Source organism: Cibotium barometz, chromosome 19 (assembly GCF_041138505.1).
Source record: "Cibotium barometz isolate CiBa-2024 chromosome 19, ASM4113850v1, whole genome shotgun sequence".
Classification (NCBI taxonomy): Eukaryota; Viridiplantae; Streptophyta; class Polypodiopsida; order Cyatheales; family Cibotiaceae; genus Cibotium; species Cibotium barometz.
In genome coordinates, this window is record NC_141064.1 from 38,539,395 (window position 1) to 38,552,697 (window position 13,303).

The window sequence follows — 13,303 nt, forward strand, 5'->3', positions numbered from 1 at the left end:
AATTTGAAAGTGAAACATGGACAAAAAGTTTGTCCATCTCATATGCTTCTCTGAGAGCTTCGTTTGAGTAAGGAAGTATCGAAGAGTCTAATGATCACTCTGAACCATGAAATCAGCCCCAAGAAGGTAATGCTTCCAAGTAGAAAGAGCATGAATAATCGCAAGAAGCTCCTTCTCATAAACTTGTAGATTCCTTTCTGCTGGTGACAGAGTTCTACCCTCATAAGCAATAACATGTCCATCCTGCATAAAAACAGGTCCAATGCTATTCCCACATGCATCACACTGTACCACAAAAGGTTTATGTAGATCTGGTAGAACCACAACTGGACAAGTGGTTAGCTTTTCCTTAAGCTTGTTGAAAGCTTCCACTTCCTTCTCTGTCCAACGAAATTTTACATCCTTTTTGGTCAGGTGATGTAAAGGTGAAGCAATTTCTGCAAAGAATCGGATAAACCTCCTGTAATATGAACAAAGTCCTAAGAAACTTCTCACATCATGAACGGTCTGCAAATCCGGCCAATTCTTTACCGCTTCAACTTTCGCTGGATCCATCCTGACGCCATCCTTAGACACTATGTGCCCAAGAAAATGAATCTCCTCCATGAAAAATTCACTCTTCTTTCCATTGACAACCAACCTATGCTTTCTAAGTTCCTCAAAGACTTTGGTCAAATGCTCCCGATGCTCCTTCTCTGAATGAGAAAACACAATCATATCATCAAAGAAGGTGCCCACAAAAGCACGATGGGGTCGAAAAATCCGATCCATCATCCTGTTAAAAGTCGTTGGAGCATTCGTACAACCAAAAGGCACGACCAAAAACTCATAAAGTCCAAAAGTTGTCCTGAAAGCTGTCTTGTGCACATCTTCTGGCCTAATGCGAATTTGATGGTATCCACTCTTCCGATCAATACGACTGAAGTAAGCTGCTCCCTGTAACCGATCCAAAATATCATCAATTCGAGGTCTAGGGAATCTGTTCTTGATGGTAATCTTATTCAGTGCCCTGTAATCGATGCACATCCGCCAAGAACCATCTTTCTTTTGTACCAAAAGCACTGGTGAACAATAGGGCGAAGAGCTCGACTGAATCAACCCTTTGTCCAACAGATCACGCACTTGGCTCATAATCTCTTCTTGTTGGGCTGCACTCACTCTATAGGGTGGCTTATTCGGTGGTGAACTTCCAGGAATCAAATTAATCCCATGATCCTCAGGCCTAGCAGGCGGCAACTCCCCTGGCAAAGCCTCTGAAAAACAATCTTGAAAACTTTTGAGAAAGTCCAATCTTTCCTTGTCCAACTCGGACAGGTTAGAATCTGTGGTGTCCTGATTCTCTTTAACAAAGACTAAGTAAACAAAAAGATGTTTCTTTATTAAACGAGAAATGGCCGAGGCCGATACAACAAGAATAGATTCTGCTTTAAGCTTTACATCAAGAGTGTGTTCCTTATTCTTGTGAGTGAGAGATTTTCCTCTTGAAAGTATCTACTACCGCTTTAACCTTATGACACCAAGGCATACCCAACAAAACATCACAACCCTCCAAAGGCATAATGTAGAAATCATCCTCTCTGTCTGTGTAAGTCTGCACACTGAGACGCAGTTTCCCAATGATCGGTGTAACCTCAATCGAATGTCCAAGACAAGCCAAAGTAGCCTCATGTAACACACCCATCTCCTCTGGTTTGATGACCAACTTTGCCGCAAGCTCGAGGGTGATGAAGTTTGCACGAGCCCCAGGATCGAAAAAGATCAAAACCTGCTGATCTCGAAGTCTTCCCCATGCTCTGCACAACTCTGAAGATGCATCCCCTTGCTTCATCCCTATCAAGTCAAGTACTAGTCCAGTAGACGGTTTCTGTTTCTTTGCTTTAGACTCTTCCTGTGAATCATCTGCGTTTTTAAGTGCTCTCTTCGGACACCTATAGTAACGATGTCTCTCTTCTCCACAAGAGAAACATTTGTTGCCAGCTATAAGCTCTTTCTTTTCTTCATCTGTTCTTTGAGGTAAGGGTTGAAATTTTCTCTTCTTGGATTGGCCCTTCTCTCGTGGTTCAGTGTTTTTGGTCTCCTTTGACTCCTTTGCCTCTTTTGATGCTTTCTTAGAAAAGAGACGTTGATTCTTGAATCCTGACATCAGAACACTAAGCATGGCATATCCAGTCTAAGCATTTTCTATCATCTGAGTCATATTAATGACCTTTGTTTTAATGCAATAATCACGAAGCTCCTTGGGTAACCCACAGCAATATGTCTCTACCTGCTCAACCAGTGACACGGGCCTAAAGGATGTGACCGGTAGCAGAGCATCCCAAAATTTCTTGTTATATTCTTCCAGATTGCTACAATCGCTGGAATCTAATCGATGCCAAGCTGTCATAACATCCACCTCAAAAGTCAGTGTCAACCATAAAGAAGAGAAGATTTGCTTGAACTTCACCCATGTGCTTGGTGCTATTCCCTGATGAAGAAGTGTCGACCACCATTGAAGAGCATTTCCCTTCAGGAAATAAGCTGCCTTTCGTACCTAAGATACCTCTGTGAAGTTACCACCAAAAAATGTCGCATCAAACAGTTGAATGAAGGTGAGAGCCTTCAAACGATCCTTTGCACCACTAAAAGTATCAAACTTTACTGCAGCACCACTCTCTTTATAATCTTTTGGCTTCTCGCCTTGAACAAGATTATCATATGGATATGGTTTGAGAAAAGAATTGCCACAGCATTAGATCCCATGCCCATCATACCACCTCCCATACCAGGCATACCAAAAGCACTTCCACCACCACCACCAAAAGTTCCATACAATGTACATACCTCCTAGCAAACCTCCATACATACCTCCATGCATACCTGGTTGCATACCATAGCTCCCAGTCATGCCCATGTTGGGTACAAAAACTTCACGGGCGGTGAGCACACTTAATCGCACTTAAATCTCTTTACGACCTGGAATAATAAACTTGGAAGAAGAAGAAAAAGAATAAGTGGAGCTAGAGTGCTCCTGCACAAAAGACCAATTGGCCCCAAAACGTGGCGCCCCCGCAGGTATTTATTTATCACTCGAGGTCGGCGTAGCCCTTGTACAATTCCCAAGAAGAAATCCCCTTGCCCCACGTAAAGAAGATCTCCTTGAACTTTCACAAAGTTTGTGTTGTGGTGAAACAAGAGCCTTGGCCCCCTTTTTATACAAGTTTGGCGGAAAAAGCTATGCTTTTCCCCTTAGAAAAATCTATTACAAAGGCTTTTCCCAAAAGACTATCGAATAGCTTTTTCTCTTTTTTTTTCTTTTTCTTTTTTTTAAAATAAGCAAGTAGCATTTTAGGAAAAAAAAAAAACAACGCTTGCGCGTTTGCTGCCCGGCGCTTTTCTCCATTGCTTTTCCTTGCACGTTTTGCTGCCCGGCGCCCACACTTCGCTGCTGCCTTGTGTTTCACTTCTCTCTCTCTCTCTTGCTTGTGCGCCTGCATGACTGCAGCGCTTGCCACGTCAGCTGCCTATGTGGCAGTGCCTGCAGCCTGCCTATGCAGTCAGCCACCACTTCTCTCTTGTGCTTGCTTGTGCACCTGCCTACGTGGCAAACAGCACCTGCAGCCACGACTGCCCAGCCACTTGCGCTTCTTGCAGCCAGGTGTACCACACACACGTGCGCTTCAGCCAGGTGCCACATCAGCTACAGTCCATCCTGTGCAGCCAGCCGTACCACTTGTCAGCTGCCACATCACCTGTGCCACGTGGCAATGCCACATCAGTTGCCTGCCATCAGTGCCACGTGTCGGCTGCCTGTACCCGGTTGTACTTGCAGAGCTAACCCACAAGATGCCTCAGCTGATGCTCCTGCAACAATATAAGAGAAAGACCAAAAAAACATGCACACACATGTACACACACACACACTAAACATGTATATGTACCCTCACATGTGTACAATCTTACATATGCATATAGAGAGTAAAACATGATTAGTGAATGCTAAACATGCTTAAAACATAATTACAATGCTTAAGAAAAGAGGTAAAAACTCAGTCCTGTGACAGAGTTACACAAGCTTCTCTCTTTCTTTCATTTCCGATGTGCATTCTGACATGGTATGACAGCCCCAAGTGGCTTGAAGCTTGGAGACAGTGGGACGTCGAGGGTTTGTTGATTGAGGTGCTGATTGGAGACTGTTTGGGCTGTATGGGACTTGGAGATTGAGTAGAAGGCGGCCATCACCGTTGGACAGCCACCTTGCATTCTATTTGCAGTCTCTTCTTCTTCTTTTTTCCCACCCACCTCCCTTCACAAGACCTTGTGAACCCTTGAGATGGCAGATTTGCTTGACATGGCACAGAAGCACATGAAGATCCCAACACTCCCCACGTTCCCCGTGGACCGACAGTTGGACAAGAACAACTACGGCATATGGAAGGTAATGATGGAATATGTTTTGGAGTCCTATGACTTGGCTAATTTCATTGTTGTTGGGCAGCCGGAGTTGGAAGATGGGGAGTTACCCTCTATTCGGAAGGAAGTTGAAACGGGAGGCACAGGCACAGTTATGGGATCGTGCTAATGCCCGAGTCCGTTCTTTCATCTTCCTCAATTGCACACCACAGGTGATCAATCACATAAAGCATATGACGCTGGCCAGAGGGATTTGGCAGCATTTGACTTCTCTATAAAACACAGTATCACCCATGAAGAGGATCTCCTTGGAAGTTCAGATGCGGGTGATGAATCTTACAAAGTCGTCAACGATACGGGAGCACATCAACAAGTTGCAGGCTCTTCAGCAAGAGGTTCTCCAGGCCGGGAAGGAGTTATCGACGCAGGATATGGCCATAACGTTGTTGTCACATTTGCCCTCTCACTACTCAACCTTTTACTCCTCTTTGATCACCAGTGGCAGACTCAGCACCATCACATGGGAGGAGCTTATGCCCATGGTCTTGGACCAGGAAGAGCGATTCACGAACCCTCCACAGGGCGGAAGTTCTGAGGCTTTGTCTAGCCAACAGTCGAAAGGCCGTAACAACAAGAAGGGAAAAGGGAAGTCTCCATCGGAGAAGTCTTCTGAGAAGAAGCCCGAATCAAACCGAGAGAAACTGAAGGCCGAGAGGACCTGTAATGATCGTGGCGAGAAAGGCCACTATTGGAGGAAGTGTCCCAAGCGGATTGGGAAGAGTGTTGATTCTTCAGCTTCAACTGCAAAGACTCCAGCCTTTGTGCATTTCGAGATGTTGGACACCGATGCTTCATCTTCTTCAAGCGAGGAGGCAGTTGGCTTCACCGCCAAGGATACTCGGGAATGGATTCTTGATAGTGGTGCTTCCAAGCACATGACTCCTTCCCGTGGCTTTTTTCAGGATCTGAAACGGCAGTCAGGTCGCATTTTCATTAGCGATAATTCCACCATACCGATTCACAATGAGGGCCGGATGGAGATCATTCCCGATGGCAAAGGGAGAAAGCATTCCTCTCGTGTTCTTTACGTCCCCACACTTGGTTTTCATCTGTTATCAGTGCATGAGGTGTGCAAGACTGGCTTCCGGGTGGAGTTTGAGGAGCATTCTGTTGCTCTACGTAACTGCGAGACTAGCCAAGTTGTTTGGGAAGGCAACGTGGAGAATGGTAGATACAAACGCTCCGCACTCTCCTCTTTGATAGGTTCTCAAATTGATTTGTGGCACTTTCGGTTTGGCCACTTGAATGTGGATGTGCTGCGGCGAGCTTTCCGAGACCAAATGGTAGTTGGCTTGCCAGACGTTGGCAGCAGGCAAGGACACTGTAGTTCTTGCATTCGTGGTAAACAGCACATCGAATCTTTTCCGAAGCAGGATTCGAAAGCTTTGGAGTTGGTACACACTGACTTGTGTGGACCTATGCAGACAGCATTCTTGGGAGGTTCTTTGTACTTTATGCTGCTTGTTAATGATTGTAGCAGATTCAAATGGGTTTATTTTCTTTCACAAAAGGACCAAGCTTTTGCTTGGTTCAAGGAGTGGCATGTCATGGTGGAGAAAGAGTCTGGCTTGCAGATAAAGACTCTTAGGGCTGACAAAGGAGGAGGATTTTCTTCCAATGCATTCGTGCGCTTTTGTGCGAAACATGGCATCAAGCGGGAGCTGGCCAATACACGTTCGCCGTCAGAGAATGGAGTAGTTGAGTGTAAGAACAGGACTGTGGTGGAGATGACGAGGACGATACTGAAGCATCGTGATCTTCCTCATCCACTTTGGGGAGAGGTTGTGGCTACGGCTGTCCATATCCTCAACCGTTCTCCGACGACTTCAGTACCGAACATGACTCCCTTTGAGGTATTTTGGCAGGAAACCAGATGTCTCCCATTTCCGTGTGTTTGGGAGTGATGCATATGTTCACATTCCAAAGAAACAGAGGGGGAAGCTCGACTCAAAGTCCCAAAAGCTTGTCTTTGTGGGATATAACTCTCTTTCCAAGGGATAAAGGTTGTATGATCCAAAGAGGAAAAGGTCATCGTCAACAGGGATGTGGTTTTTGATGAACATGTTCCGGTTTCCACTGTTGATGAGCCGCCACTTCTTGGAGACCCAGATGATTCTGATGATGATTCCCAGTCGATTGTTCCAGCTAGACAACCTCAGTTAGTTGAAGAAGTTGAGCCCGCAGCTGGAGGTGAGCCCCTGCAACAGCAGGAGGCTCCACGTTCTGTTCAAGTATCCAGGTGGTTGCTAGACACCCTTCGGGAGTCGGGTGTTACGGAGCTTCCCTCCGAATGGACCACAGAGGACGGACCTCAAAGATCGCATAGAGTTCATGATAAAAGTCATTCAGCGGAGCTTAACTATGCTTTGATGTCTCGTATCATGTGAGACAAAGAGTCCACTTCCATCAACAAATCCCTTGCACAGGATACTTGGAGGAAAGCCATGCAAGTGGAACTAGATGCCATTGAGAAGAATAACACTTGGGAGTTGGTTCTGAGGCCGTCGAAACGGTCTGTCATTGGCGGGTCTTTAAGACCAAGTATACGTCAGATGGGTCAATGGACAAACACAAAGCCAGACTTGTTGCTAAGGGTTATGCTCAGCGACCTGGCATCAACTATGAGGATACCTTTGCACCGACAGCGAGGATGACCACGTTTCGGACCGTTCTTGCCTTGCCTCTTCTCAGCGATGGTCCGTATTTCAGATGGATGTTAAATCTGCGTTCCTTAATGCTGACCTACAAGAGGAGATGTATGTTGACCAGCCTCAAGGCTTTGAGGTTCAAGGATCAAAGGGGATTGTTTACAGGTTGCGAAAGGCCTTGTATGGTCTTAAGCAAGCTCCCAGGGCTTGGAATCAGAAGATTGATTCCTTCTTTCTACGGACCGGATTTCATAGATCGGCTACAGATCCCAACCTATATCTCTTTTGGGAACGCGGCATGGTCACGTTGATCATCCTTTATGTGGATGACCTCATTCTCACCGGCGGTCATATGGAGCACATTGCAGTGACGAAGGCTACCTTGTCAAAGGAGTTTGAGATGACCGATTACTCCACTTCTTCTTGGGATTGGAGATCTGGCAGACCCAAAGGGGGTTCTTTGTCTCTCAACAACGGTATGTCCATGAGTTGCTTGAGGACTTTGGGATGGAGAACTGCAAGCCTATCACGTCACCAATGGACCCGAACACAAAACTTACAGTGAATGATCCTTGTGAGCCAGTTGATGCCTCTCTGTACCGGAAGCTGGTTGCTTCATTGATCTGGTTGCTAAACACCAAATTGGACTTGAGCTTTCCTCTGGGGTTGTTGAGCTCATTTATGGATTGGTTCATTGATCTGGTTGCTAAACACCAGATTGGACTTGAGCTTTCCTATGGGATTGTTGAGCTCATTTATGGAGACGCCGTTGAAGTCTAATTGGGCGCAGGATTGCAGATCTTGCGGTATCTACATGGTACTAAGGATCTTGGACTCTTCTACACCACTGGAGGTGAAACAAAGGAACGAGTTCGACTCCAAGGTTGGAGTGCCTCAGATTGGGGAGGAGATCCAAACACGAGGAGATCTACATCAGGCTACAGTTTTACCCTTGGCTCGGGAGCTATTTCATGGAGCAGCAAGAGGCAGCCAACCATTGCCTTGTCGTCGACAGAGACAGAGTACCGGGCTGCTTGTGGTGCTGCTTGCGAGGTTGTGTGGCTGCAGAGATTGCTTGGCAAGATTGGGTTTCCACAGAAGGAGCCCACAGTCATCCGGTGCGATAACCAGAGCTATATCGCTATTGCTCGGAACCCGGTCTTCCATGCCCGGACCAAGCACATAGAGATACAATATCACTTTGTTCGTGAGAAGATCTTGGCTGGTGACATCTTGCTTCTTTATTGTTCGACGGAGGACAATGCGGCGGACCTCTTCACGAAGTCTCTACCTCAGGCTATGCTCCGGCGGCACTCCAACTCACTAGGGTTGGTTCCACATCTAGGAGCTGAGAGGGGGTGTTAGCAATCATCTCATGTCTGTCACTATGTCAGGGCCTCTGTTGTGGGTGTGCCCGCCCGTATTTGGTGTCTTCCCATTTTTCCTCACTCTCCGTATTTTTTTCCCATTTATCTGGAGCTGTGTATGGGCTGTCGAGGCTGCCCCAGGTGCTGCCCGACTGTGTCTACTGGCTGCCCGACTGTTCTGCTGATACGTGACCACCCTTTCAGTGCTGGCCGACTGACCATTTTGCTGGTCATGAGTAGTCAGGCTGCTGTCAGCCTGTTTTGGGCTGGCCGACCAGCAGCCAAGGGGCCATATAAAATGGCCCCTTGCCCTCACCCTCATTCATTGTGTATTCCGAGATTTTATTCGTGTATATAGCAAAGTTACACAAGCTTCTCTCTCTCTTTCATTTGTGTATTGCTCTCTACAGCAATTGTCTTCATTTTCGCTATGCATTCTGACATCTTCGACTTCCCATGCTCTTGCATATGGGATAATCCACCACAGCTTCTAGTCATGCAATAACCCAAGAGTAGCTACGAGAATTGCCACCTCCAACACCCTCCTTCAATTCGAGCACCTCGATCAAACAGATGTTAGGACCACCTAGGACCACACAAGCCGAGCTGCGATACCATGTCAAAGCCACGTAGCAGCAGCACGCACACCACCCTAGGACACTGAGCAATGTCGGTGGCTGGGCTCCCATCTCCTAGCCGTTGCTCCCCCCCCCCAAAAACCCGACCGGAGGAGATATCTATGACAAGGTGCCACCACACCCTATATATGGCTCTTCGACTTCCCATGCTCTTGCATATGGGATAATCCACCACAACTTCTAGTCATGCGATAACCCGAGAGTAGCTACAAGAATTGCCACCTCCAACAGGATGCCACTTGGGGCATACCAAGAAAGGCTTTCAAGCAATTGTTCCAAGGGAGGATAATCCTGCAAGGGGTGGAGTGAGAGCGCCAGACTCAATACTCAGGAATAGAAGACCAAAGAAAGCGGGCATGAAGGGCTAGGGGACAAGATGGAACAAATGCACGGATATTCAGCAAATTAACAGTCATCCAAGAACAGAAGTTGGAATCTCGTCGTCAAGTTTATCAAAGGGGGATGTCATGTGCAAGACATGTGCATGCTCATTCCAAGGCTGATCCGTGAAGGGCAACAGATAAAGAACAAAACTCAGGATTAGATTTAGAAGCTCTACAACTTTATTGGCACGGAAGATGTGGTGGAAAGACTAGGAGCCTGTTGGCCAACAGTGTAGGGGTTTTCCTGTCGGCTGCAGCAAAATGGATTTATGGGTCCAAGAACTTGGCCGACAGCAAGTCGGCCAATCCACCCTTGCTCCCAAGGCATATTTAAGGCAATTGCATAGCTCATTGTTGGTCATCTCATTCCTTTTGGGAATGTGGTCATAGACTAGGATTAGGTAGGAGCTTTTCCACCTTTTGAGGGGTAGCTAAAGGCTTGCCATGATGTACACCTTTTTGTACTGTATGAATATACTAAAACTCAGCTATCTCTGTCTCTTCTCTCCATCTCTCTTGCTTGCGTTTTGCATCAACATGAATATACTAAACAAAGACTCCCAGAGCTTCCCATGTGAAAGGCCAATGCAGTCCCAATTATTATAATTTTAGTGATTATATTGATTAAGGGCTCATTAGAGAGTTATTAATTTAGTGGCTAGATGTAACTATGCTGTATTTCTCAGAGTCACTTAGTTTTTGAGTATGATTAACCACAATTAAACATGAACCAATTAATACCATTCAAGAAAAAGATGAACAGCAACATAACAACTAAATAAGAGATATGCTGACACTACAAGGACTGAAATGAACCCCCCCCCCAAACCCCCCACCAAGGATATCTTTTCTTATCCAAGAAGTCACTCAAGTACAAGCATGCGAGTGCCAAAGTGGTCACCATATTTATGTGAACAACAATTGAATGAAAACGAAATACAATCACCAACCTCAAGAATATACCCGGGCTTGAGATACCAAGATACTCAAGAATTCTGGTCCTTGAACAAGCTCCCATGAATAATGGTATGCTTGAGGAGACCTCCCATATAGCCTTCCAAAGAAGGGTAGTCTTCCCGCTATCCTAGCCTTTAGTGGACTTTACAAAGGCCAATTCCAGCCAAGAAGATCACATCCACAAGGCCCTAGCACACTTCAACAACAGCAACACTTCAAAGCTTGAGTCTTCAAGAGCCACGAGTGGCAATACCAGTGGGACTTCTGCTTGATGGGACACCTCCCTTCATCATCCTTCTTCTCCCACGAGATGATGGTGCCATCACAAGACCCATGCCTTGCAAAGTGGCACAATAGATGGGGAACATGCACCAAAGTGGCGGCAAGGCTGCAAATGGGCGGAGACAAATGTAAAGTCCATCAATGTTATGTACCTGGACACTAATCTACAGATGAGGAAACTAATCTAGTGGGCTTAGGGGGGCCCAAGATTAGGGATTAGCAAGCCGATAGTTGGCTAGGATTCCTAGATTGATAAAACAAGCTTAATGGCCTTTTATAGCAAGTTAGCCAGTTATAGCGTAGTTATCACTATATAAGTGAGAGCTTGGGTTATTGTGAGACATAGTTGTGTGGATGCACCACTGAAGGTCTAGCTTGGTCCAGGAGAGCAGACATGCTCATGCCACGCCAATGGAGTATGTATGTTGGTGTGTTGAAGGCCTACGGACAGGCTTCGGTGGTATGGGGCGCTAGAGTTAGACACGGGCCTATAGGATTATGCATGAAGCCCTAGCCTTGGCTCGGGGGAGATCGGTGGTGGATGACGGTCATGTGTAACTCCAATGTTCCATACCACTAAAGCTTGCCCATAGACTTTCGACACACCAACCTAGCATGTCCATTGTCTTCTCTCCTGGTCCAAGCCAGACCTTCAGTGGTGCATCCACACAACTATGTCTCACAATAACCCAAGCTCTCACTCATAGTGATAACTATGCCAATTGTAAAGTACATCCCTGAATTTACCCTAAACACAATTGAAAACCAAGGTTAGTAGTTGGACTATGGGATTGTGCAGGAAGCCCTAGCCTTGGCCGGGGGGAGATCAGTGGATGCCGGTCGTGATTGGAATGAGCTAGCCTACTAATCCCTAATCCTGGGGCCCCCTAACTCCGCTGGATTAGACCCCTAATCTGTAAAGATTAGTGTACAGGTACATAACAAACGAAGCTCCTATACGGCCAATTTAGGCAGCAAAGTTGGTGCATACAAAGCAGCAAGCCGGGCACTAAGGGCTACAGGCAGCGCACAGGGATGGCGGGTGGCACTACACAGGGCACACAAGGGCTGCAAGGTGGCGCTCCAACTGATGTACAACTCAAGCAAATGGCAAGGTCACAAAACATGTTCCGGTGCATGCTCTAGTGGTGGGGAGTTCCAGGCATCCCAGACTCTAGTGCCACTAGACTAACATTAACAGAGTCCAAGCAAGCATCACAATACAACGCATGCCTTTCGTGAAACCATTCAATATATGTTATCCAAGATGCAATGCAAGTCCTTGTATTGGAAAATCATATTACTTGTACTAGCAAATTTGGATCCCGGCACGAACTCCAAAAAGATCCAACATGCCCTCTAGATATGCAGCCACAACCTATGACCTGGTTCCTGCGGATTTGGCCCAAATGGTGACATCCCCCTAGTTAGGATTATAAGCCCATTTGAGAATTTCGCAACTCTGCATGGTGTCATTTCATGCAAATATGTACAAATCAGCACTTCAAGAAATTTTTGCCAGTTTAGCAGCTCAAGCGTGCCGGTCATCGCTAAACATTGAAGAATAGAAGTAAGACCGGAGAAATGCACACTTTGGAGCTCCCTCGTAGGCAAGTTCAGAATTGTTGTTAATAGTGGGTCATAATTGTAAATGATGGACATTGTTGAAACACACACACACACACACACACACACACTGTGTAACTTGGATCCCTTTGAACACAGGTCTGCAAGGTTTAGAGAAGCCGCTTCACTGTAGGTGCAGGGTACCTAGTGCAGACTGAGGGGGTTCATTTCTAAAAAAAGATGTGGGCGATCTCTGCGCCAACCATACTCTCTGCTAAGCTTCTTGACAACACACATGGGCTGGAGAAAAACCAAAGCCATTACCAAAGAATGCAGATCGGAAAGGCTTTCAATTAATTAGATTTCGAACAGATTTATTAAAAACAATTTCGAAAATATGCATATATATATATATATACGTACCCGGATTCTGGCGAGGACACCCCTTTTTTCGAGGGTGCGGGTGACCAGAGTCTTGAGGTCCATCATCTCGCGCGCGTACTCATCCATGGCTATGGCTTTCGTATGTGTTGTGTTTTGTGTTGAACAGAGAGAGAGAGAGAGCGCTCGTTTCACTCACCCCATAGACAAGGAGGGTGCATTTATAATTGTCATTCTTGCAATCCACTACTCCTTTATTGTTATAAATATTACTTTGCCTTTTTGCATTATTACTTTTTATCATGTTTCTATGGCAACATTATTACTTGGGCAGCATAACAACGATTTTGGAGGAAGTTTTCCCAATTTTTCCATTATATTAAACTGAATTTGAGCACATTAAGCTATGTTTTTTTTCATTAGCTGGAGAAAGCAACCCTAAGATAGTATTCCTTCTCTGCTGCCCCTTCGTCGTCTACAATAGGTTGTTGTTAAAAGAGGAGAGAAGAAAACACATATATTTATGAAAATACTTCTTCTATTTTTATTGATGTGACAAGACTAGCATATATTGTGTTTGCAAAAGAAGCCATACTTGGCTTTAGCCCAAAATATCAAACCTACCTGAC

The 13,303-nt window shown here is 45.9% G+C and overlaps 1 protein-coding gene across 2 annotated transcripts in view; it reads right to left on the reverse strand.

Moving 5' to 3' along the window:
* Positions 1 to 12,899, reverse strand: part of LOC147628560 (protein TONNEAU 1b-like) — a 60,353-nt gene extending 47,454 nt beyond the window's left edge. The window contains exon 1 of one of the 2 annotated variants that reach the window (XM_086813749.1): positions 12,717 to 12,899. In XM_086813749.1, coding sequence (XP_086669875.1) covers positions 12,717 to 12,803 — 87 coding nt within the window. In that variant the 5' untranslated portion in view covers positions 12,804 to 12,899. The remainder of the gene's footprint in view (positions 1 to 12,716) is intronic. The other variant, XM_086813748.1, reaches the window with a different exon arrangement.
* Between the last annotated feature and the right edge of the window lie 404 nt (positions 12,900 to 13,303).